Source organism: Fukomys damarensis, unplaced genomic scaffold (assembly GCF_012274545.1).
Source record: "Fukomys damarensis isolate Sample0158 unplaced genomic scaffold, DMR_v1.0_HiC HiC_scaffold_39, whole genome shotgun sequence".
In the NCBI taxonomy this organism is placed as follows: Eukaryota; Metazoa; Chordata; class Mammalia; order Rodentia; family Bathyergidae; genus Fukomys; species Fukomys damarensis.
In genome coordinates, this window is record NW_022900951.1 from 39,592,868 (window position 1) to 39,602,697 (window position 9,830).

The 9,830-nt window shown below is 39.4% G+C and overlaps 2 protein-coding genes across 3 annotated transcripts in view; both read right to left on the reverse strand.

Annotated features, from left to right (window-relative positions):
• Dipk2b (divergent protein kinase domain 2B) overlaps window positions 1-9,830 on the reverse strand; it is a 38,960-nt gene that overhangs the window by 18,351 nt on the left and 10,779 nt on the right. The window lies entirely within an intron of this gene.
• LOC104865057 (rRNA-processing protein FCF1 homolog) lies at window positions 2,596-3,177 on the reverse strand. Its single transcript, XM_033760349.1, is given in 1 exon segment — window positions 2,596-3,177. A coding segment is annotated over 1 exon segment (582 nt).

Sequence of the window (9,830 nt, forward strand, 5' to 3'; positions counted from 1 at the left end):
CCTGCTCAGACCTACCTCTCTGCCTTCCTGTGCCCTTGCTGTCAAACTTTTGGCATCCAGAGGCTCACTTGGGGGCAATCGTGTCCCCCTCTTCCATGGGGTAGCTGACATCTTGGATAAGCCTGCTGGTGGAAGCAGAAACCGGCTTTCTCTTCCTATCAGAGGTGCCTTCTTTCCTGCTATCTCCAACTTTGACTTCCATTTTCCTCCTTTCCAAGATCCCTGGGACTTTGTCACTAAAGCATTTATGGGTTGCTAAAAGATTTTCACCTTGGCAGATGAAATAATTATTGTGGCAGGCAATTCAGCTGATAGTTGGAGCAGACAGGGCAGCTGATGCAGAGTAAAACATTATTTCATGGTCATTTTGATTTGGAATGCTAAGGCTGGTCCACTGGGCCATTTATTTCTATGGGCTCCTGGCTCTCTCTCTCTCTCTCTCTCTCTCTCTCTCTCTCTCTCTCTCTCTTATGAAAAGATAGGAAGTCAAGTGCTTCTGACAGCTCATCTGTGCATCCAAACTTGTAGAAATATCCATAGGAGTTCTCAGTGGCTTCTGCTGTGCAAAGGTCCTGTGGCCCAGGAGGCTCAGACAGAATTTTGATTGTCAGGAGAACCCTCATGCTGGCCTGGAAGAGGGGCTGCTGGGATTCTTCTTTCTCCTAGTCCTTCCATTGAGATTCTATTACATGCATCCATCAGGATTTAAAGAAGTGGAATCACAAGATTTTGCTTTTGTTTCGATGTTGGAGATTGAAACCAGGGCCTCGCTCATGCTAATCACATGCTATAACACAAAACTACATTTGCAGCTCAGGATAATTAAAACATTCCATGGATTCTTGACTTCCTACCGTTGTGGGAGCTGGCTATGCAGTCTTGGTAAGGCTGCTATCATCACACCTGATGCTGGAGCTTAAGTCCACAAGGCAGACAGTGGGAAAGAGAGGGTGGACACAAAGTTAGGTAAGAGCAAGGACACGACTGAACCCACCAGCACAAACTGGAGCCTATGAAGACTGCCCGAAGTCCAGGTCAGTTCTTCAAGCTCTTGACCTGGATGGGGCAGTGTCCTGTAGCCAGCCTCTTTGGGTATGGTGCTCTGGTCCAATAGATTATAGAAGAAGATGGAGGAGCCAGAGGAAAGGAGAGTTAGCTGCAGGCCCAGCCACAGCTTCCTACTGGCAAAGAAAGCCAGCAGGTAAGCTACAATGTGTGAGAGTTAACAAAGGATCATTGTTTCACTTCTGCCCTATTAAGCCTACAACAGAATCTCTTTGTGGTTTACTGGAAGGGGAAAACACAGGAAAGGGAATTCTGGGAAATGTAATTCGGCCTGTCCAAGATGACAAATCAGGAAGCCACAGCATCACTTTTGGCTTTCTTTGCTTCTCTCATGGTGACTTTTCTCTTCTTTGACCTGACTGAGATACCTCACCAGAGCCTAAATGCCTTCAGTGTGTATTTGTGGCATGGAGATTTACTGTCCGAGAAAAGCCTGGATGGAAGAACAGACCTGTATAGGCAATTTCTGAGCCAGGCTTGCAGGTGCGGAGCACCTGGCTGACAGGCATACTACAGACAAAGCTCACAGAGGAGCCAGTGATGTATTCTCTAGATACTTGAGAAGAGCTCCTGGTGGAATGGACCTCCTTTCTTTTCTCCTTGTTCTTTTTTTCGTGGTGCTGGAGATGAACCTCCAGGCTTCGGGCATGCTAGGTAAGCTCTCCACCACTAAACAGCCCTACCCCGGAACCTCCTTTGTATGTCTTAATCATATTCTACTCCTCTTTATAGTTCCCAACTCTACTGCATCCTGGGTGGCTTCACATCTACTTGATCTTTTCTGTGGTGGAGGGAATGTCAATGTATTTCAAGCTGAAGTGTCAGAACTGAGCAAAGATAAGAAGCAGAGTTAAAGGCCATCTGGCCTATGGGATATAGACTAGCCTATGGATTCACTAGAGGACAAGACTCGAAAAACTAAGTTGGAACCAAATTCTGGGGCTCTGGAATATGATATTTAGGAATTTAGATTTTATTCTATGGAGATGAAATTATTACTCACAAGGATGCTATGAGCATCCTCCAAACTTTGTGATGGAAGTTAAATTCAGTTTGACAATATGTATTCAAAGATGTAAAAACTTTTATATCCTTTTATCTAGTAGTTTCACCATAGGAAAGTAAGGAAGCAACAAACATAATATGTGAGAGTGTGACTTCAGGAGGCAGGAGACGGGCCTGAGTTCAACTCTCAGTTCCAAAATTTAGTAGTTGCATGACCTACAGCAAGGTATGTTCATCTCTCTAAGCCTAAAATTCACTATCAGCAAAATGGAAACAAGAATATCTCAAAGGGTTCTGAAGATGAGTTGTGATAAATGTATATCAAGCATTCCTGGCCCATGGAAAGTAGTCAGTAGGTGGTACTTTTTTTAAAAAAAAATCATTTTCAAAAAGTGAATGTATTTAACCATACTTGACTGATAATAGAGCAAATAGGTGACTAATAATTCAAGCTGTAGCATGTTCAGTGAACTGAAAACAGAAAGTTGGTCCGAGGAAGGCAGAGGAACTTTTGTTTTGTAAGAATTAGAACCGAGGGGCTCCATAGTCATCTGGCATCTGCTCGATGTTGTATCTGTGGTTAGAAATGTACATGATAGGAACTCCAGGGATCTTCCAGATTCTCCATTTAAGTTCCTGGTCAACTGTGGCCACAGTGTGACACCTGTGCTGAGTTACTCTCTGCACTAAGTCATCAGCATAGGTCCCTTTATGTGTGCAAGGTAATCGTTCAAATCATGGATCCTTGGCAATTAGAACCACTCAATACTTCTGTCCCACTTTCTCAATTTCAGCCATTATGCAATCAGTTATACAACGGATGCACTTGGCATAGAGACAGTCCATCATCGATTGTACTAAGAACAATTTGGGTTTGATGGAAAAGTTGATAAAGTTGGTATCAGCCAGGATATGGTAAGGTAGGCCTAGCTGGGTATTATATTGGAAGAATAAGCAGAAAGGATGTTGGGGGACTTCTCTTTCATTTAGAGCACTGGGATCTTTCTTTTTAGGTTTTAATCTATCCTTTTCTTTGAGTCTCTCCTCTCTGAGCCTAAGCATTTGCTTCATGGTCGCATACTTCCTTGCTTTCTTTTGTTTCCCCATGTTCACACCAAACTCCAGTTTCTTCCAGAGTCCAGTAGGTGGTACTTTTGAAAGGAAAATTTGTCTCAAGGACATAATATAAAATTCAGAGAGCCTTTGCAAAGAAATATTTGTCAAAACATTATTTATGATAATTGAAAATAAAAAAACATATTCAAGAATAGAGAATACAATTGTGTTATATCCATGTAAAAAAAACATTGCTTAAGAAGATTTTGATGATATGGGAGATAGTATGAGATATAATATTAAGCCACAGAGGAATATGCAACATTACATATACAACTTATTTGTAAAAAGGGAAGTATGACTAAAAAAAACTAGAAGGAAAAACTTCAATTTATTAACAGCAATTTCCTGATTATAAGGGATTTCTCTTTCTTTCTTTTCTTCCTTTCCTCTTTTCTTTTTTATCCTTTTTCTTTCTCCCCCCACCCTCATGCTGGAGATGGAACCAGGGCCTCACGCTTGCTAAACGAGTGTTCTATCATGTCTCTTAGCACCCATGGGGATTGGGTCCAGATTCCCCCCAGCAGACAGCATTTTCATAGAACCTACAGACAGGAGGCGTCTTCTTTGAGAGGGGACTTGAAAAGAGCATTCTGAGGGGCCAAAAATGTTCAGGATCTCGATATAGATGGCAGCCATGAATGAATGCATGTGTGAAATTTTATCCAGTTATACATTTCAGATTTATGTATTTAAGGATATAATTTACATTTGCCAAAGTAAGAAGACAAAGAAAGTGAACACTTGTCTAATAGGGTCATAGAAAAAATTGTGGTGCATAGCAAAATGAAAACCCATTAATCTTTTTTATTGCTTACTTGTCTTATTTATCAGGGGTTGAGACTTGGATCTGAAAAGAGTAGAGTGAAATGTGGTGAACAGAAATGGAAATCAAGATGGATAAAGGAAAGCTTTATTTTTCAGAGTTCCCCAGCCTGTAAGATTCACAAGACGTTGCACATGCTATTGCTGAACCACAGGGCATGAGTGTAGAGAACAAAAAAGACATGAGAACCCATTCCTGATATTCAAAAGGAGCAAAAGAGTAGCTGAGACAAATTGGTGATTAATGCGTTGATCCTGGATCATAGCAGATATTCTAAAACAGGCTATTAGTAGGATGATTTGTGGACCTCTAGAAGGAGAAATGATGATCCTTTGGAGCCACTGAGGATTCTTTTAATCAAATCATTCCACACTAATTTAATTTTTTCTTTGACCTGGTTATTTCATTTTTAATCAGAAAAATGCAATAGACTTAGAATATATGGATTTTGGTGAGGTATTCAACAGTGATTCTAAGGATAACCCTGTAAAGAAGACCGGGGAAGCAAGATTTTGGCTGCTAGAAAATTAAGATAATTAGTAATTGGTTAACTGAGTTTGTCTAACAATTAATGGATTCACCCTCATAGAGAAATAAGGCTTTCTCTTTGGCCCTGTTCTGTTTAGCATTTTTACTAACACCCAGGGCACTGATAACATTTTTGTTTATCAACACAGAAGATGATATGTATAGGGTAATACTGGTTATGATTCATATTAATTGATAGCCTAAAGTAAAAGATTTAATCCAAGATCATATTTAGTGGAAGAAATCAAAGGTTGTGTTATGTAAACTAAAATCTAGCCATAGAGGGAGTTTCAGTTAACATAATGTTAAAAATGTTTCAATATGAAGGGAATGGCCAGATGGGAAAGAGAACTGGGGATGTGGAGGGGGTGTAAATATTTTGCAAGTTTGAATTGGTGAGATTTCAAGTTTATTTCAAGGATCTATCACATATGTATTGTTTGGTGAGTGGAAATCTAGTTTAATCTTTAGCAAATTGATAATATTGTTCTGTGGTCTGTGCTCATATATAAACCAGGAATATATGTATTATATACTTATTAATTCCAGGGAAGGGTTTACAAATAATGTTTTCCATAGAACTCTTGATAATCCTTTGAGAGAAGAGCTCACATGATTTGAAAAATTATAACTACCATAAATGACCCCAAGTTAGGGCCAGATTAAGATGCAGTTTAATATTTTTCATTATTTTCCCACATTACTGACTGAACTTTATTGATGGTGGCTTAATACATTGGATTGATTTCCAATTTTCCTCTGAGCAGTGATTTGGCAAAAGCGAAATCACAGATTGAGGGAATGCAACTTTTCATCATTGTTATTTTCTTGGTGTATTATTACAATGTCAGTTATTAAAAAAATAATCTTTTTAAATTCCCGGTTTGGTAATGTTTTTCCTTTGCTTCAGTTATTGTTAATATATAATATTATTGCCTTTTTATTAGAGAAAATAGTCTTTACTATTTCCAAATTAAAATATTTGTTGAAGGGGTTTGTGGCCTATCTAAATACATAAATTTGTTCTAGCATTAATTCTTCCAAGTGGTGTTCTTTATAGATAAATATTATATAATTATATAGATTAACTTCATTATTATTTCATATTATGTGGACATATGGAGAGGCATAACCAGTCCAGGCCTCTGAGCCAAGCCACACAGCAAAAGCATTTGCTCTGCCCTCCCTTATCTGTGTGGGATATATTCCAAGATCTCCTGCAGATGCCTGAAACCACAGATAGTGTGAAATTCTACGTGTTTTCCCTGCACATAACTATTAGAATGTTTAACTTTAGAGTTAGCCACAGTAAAATTTAACATCACTAACTAATAATAAAATAAACATCTGCAATACACTGTAATAAAAGTTATTTAAAATTTATGAATTGATATTTATGAAATTTTCCATTTAATATTTTTGGACCATATTTGACTGTGGATAACTAATAGTATGTTAAGGAAACGTAGAGAAAAGTGGGGGGGCTGTTGTACATCAGAATGGGGATAGTGAGATATCAAAGGAATAACTTCATAACAAAAACAATGGGGGATTTGATTCTTTAAAAGGTGCTCAGTTGAGTAGCATCTAAGTGCAGGCCAAACTGAGAGCCCTATAAAAATGAAGACTGTCTTGATGGCTGTTTAGGCTACAGTTATGCTTTGGCTGGGAGCCACTTTTTATTCTGTATTTGAGCATCCTCTGGATTGGGCCCCTGGTGATCCATCTCATGCCTGCATTTCCCCTAGTCTTCTCTGGCCTCCCTTTTCGTTCTCAACTTGAATATATCTAGACTGGGGAAGCCTTTAACTGCCTCCTTTTCATTTATGAGGTCTATCAAGAATGATTTAGGAGTCAGTTTAGTGAACAGACTAGATGACCTGTCAGTCTTTTTTTCTATGAGTCTATGGATGATACACTGGAGGCCAGAAAAATAATAGGTAAAGTTCCTGCCTTTCCAAATAACCTCTTTGCCACAAACAAGAGGTTAAAAAGTCTCAGTGATTACACCTGTAAAGAAATTCCATTACTTAAAATCTTAATTGCTTCAACTCTCCTGAGTTTTATAATAAGAAAGAGAAAGCAGGGTTTTGGGGACAGCTGGCATCCTTCCCATACTACCTCTCCACTTGGTTCTCAAAATTCCTATGAACAGCAGACACTGCACAGTGACTACTTCCCAAGGGACATGGGAAGAAAAGTCTCATGATCGCACAGTTGCCATGTACCTTTGATGGGGCTGTGATCCAGAAGACTGTTCACCAGAGGACATGAAAGGAATATTGCCCCATGTGATACTGGCCAGGCAATTTTGATTGCTTAAATTTCCTTTTCAGCTATTAGTCATGTCATCTTTGACTGCAATGTTATATAAGTGAGAAAATGATATAGTCATCAATCAGCTGTTTTTCTTTGACAGCATTGATACACTCATGTTATTTTCTAAAAATCACATGCAATGATTTTGGACGGTTGGTAGCTCATGAGGGATTAAAATATTTGTAGCCTGAAACATAGCTATGAATCCAATAGACAGTTTCTATCTTCATTATAAACACTTTATCATAGCCTGTCTTATAGAAGATTGAGTCTAGAATGGTCTCTCTCCTCACTGGGGTGTCATCTTCCAGAGTGCACAGACCTTGTTCGAGCAGACCTTGTTTGAGCACCCTTATGCCCTGCTTGAAGGGCCAAGAATAGGTCCTATAAAAGCCCTTTACATATTTTCAAGTTAAATTTAAGCAAAAATGAATTTCGTTTGGTTAGTAGTTACATATAAACCTATATTTTATTGCATTATTAATTGAATTTTGGTTAATTTGCTTACTTACCCGATTCTATGTATTTAAGGAAATAATGGAGACTTAGGAAAACTGCCATCCTTCCTTGTTCAAACAAAACTGCTGGAGTACTCTATACTGCCATCTAGTGGGAGGAAAGGCTCTGTAGCCTCTTAGTTCATTTCTTTCGGAGGAACTGTATTTGTGTTTAGGACAAAGTCAGAATCGGATGGGATCGTATTTCAGGGGATGAGAGGCGGACACCATGAAGGATATGCGTTTTCCTTTCATTAGCCACGAGCTGTTTGGGCTGCTTACCCCTTTGCGCTTGGCATAATAGCAGAGGAAGCCCTCTTTGTGGTTTTGAGAACAAGCACATCATGAGAAACTCTGAGTGGTGCTCTTGGCTGTGGTTCTATTTGTAGAGTAGTAATTTAGGCTGTGGGGTATTCCCAGCTGAATAATGCAGCTTTCCGAGGAGAGAAGTCATGGTTTTATTAGCATAAGTGCTGACACACACACACACACACACACACACACACACTGTGTACACACACTGCATTGTTTCTTCCTTTTCTTCCTGTCCTCCTCTTTGGCAGCTCCTGCTGTAGCCTACTGCCTGTGTCTCAAGAGAGTATCCTTAAGACAAAGCTGCACTTGGCCTTGCAGGAGGGAGGCCCCAGACAGACTCTGATGATGACTACTGGGGCTCTTTGTCCAAGGTGACTTTATTTATTCATAAACAGGACTGAGAGTTAAGGCTCCAAGGCCCTCAAACCATTCAAATCCCTCCTCTCTTCAGTTTACTTTCATTTCTTTGATATTTTTCTCCTCTCATGTTGGCCTTGTCAGTTCTCTGAGAAAAGCATGTTAGTTCATGGTGGCTTCTTTTTTTCCCCAAACACATACCCATACACACACATGCGGGCGTGAACACACACACAGACACAGACACAGCACAGATGCACACAATTGAGGGCTCTGTCCTAGATCTCTTGGATGGTGGCTCTTGAGAAAATCAGGGAAAATACACTTCAGTCAAACACAGAAAATCCCAGGGGCTGGCCTGACTGGTGGTAGACTGGGCTGCCATGGGGCCATTTGGTATAAGTGGAAGGAACAGGCAGGTCTCCCTACCATTTATCCATCCTACGGTAGCTCTTCAGTTGGCTCCTGAAACTACCATATAAGCATAAAAAGACCATGATTTCCAAACCAGAAAATAGGGCTGGTGTCTGATGAATTATCAAAAAAATAGGGCAGAGCCATTCAGCCAAAGCTAGGATGAATGGTCAGTATTATTCCAGCTGAGATCAAAGACAGAGGCTGCTTGCTTGGAAAATATCTGAGAAAGACTCTGGGGCCACATCTGGCTTTAGTGGGCGAAGAACACAGGGATGTGCAGTTGTTTCTCAGTAACCACAGGGGACTCATTTCAAGGTCCCCCGTGGATACCGAAATACACAGATGGCCAAGTCCCTCATATATAATAGTATACTATTTGCATATTTGCATATAATCCATGCACACCCATCTACATACTTTTAATCATTTCTAGATTATTTATAATAACCTGAATGCTATGCAAGTAGTTGTTATATTGTATCGTTCAGGGAACAGTGACAGGGAAAAAGTCTGTTCATGTTAGGTACAGACACAGTTTTTTCACAGAATATTTTTGATAGGTGGTTGCTTGAATTCACAGATGCAGAGCCCATGCATGCAGAGGCAGAAATATTAGGAAGGTCCAAGACAATCATAGATGCACTAGTGGAAACTTTACAATATTGACTTTATATTCAGATGGTTTCTTGGAGGGCCAATGGTTAAATGCTACTAGCTATTGGCATCTTGGCATAAACTAAATTATTAGGTTAGCTAACCATAACACGTCTCTAAGAGTCTAAGGTAGGTTATTTTTCAAATGACTTATTTATTTTTTATTGAGCTAAAATTCATATAACACAATATTCACTGCTTTCATCATTTTAAAGTGCACAATTTAGTGGCTTTTAGTATATTCATAATGCTGTGCAACCAGCATCACTCTCTAATTCCAGATCTTTTTCATTACCCCCTGAAGAAACCCTGCACCAAATCCCTCTCCCCTCAGCTCCTGGAAAGCACTAATGTATTTTTTGTCTCTATGAATTTGTCTATTCTGGATATTTCCTGTAAATGAATCATGTGTGGGCATTTTGTGTCTGGCTTATTTTACTGAGCATGTATGCAAGGTTTATCTACGTTGTAGCATGAATCAGTACTCATTTCCTTTTTATGGCAGAATAATATTCTACTATGTGGATACAATCTATTTTGTTTATGCTCTCATCATTTGATGGACATTTGGGTTCTTTCCACATTTTGGCTATTATGAATAATGCTGGTTTGAGTATTCAACTAAAAGTTTTTGCTTGAACACATGTTTCTAGTCCCCTTGAGTGGATAAATGAGGTGTGTGTGTGTGTGTGTGTGTGTGTGTGTGTGTGTGTGTGTGTTTGCCTTTGGCA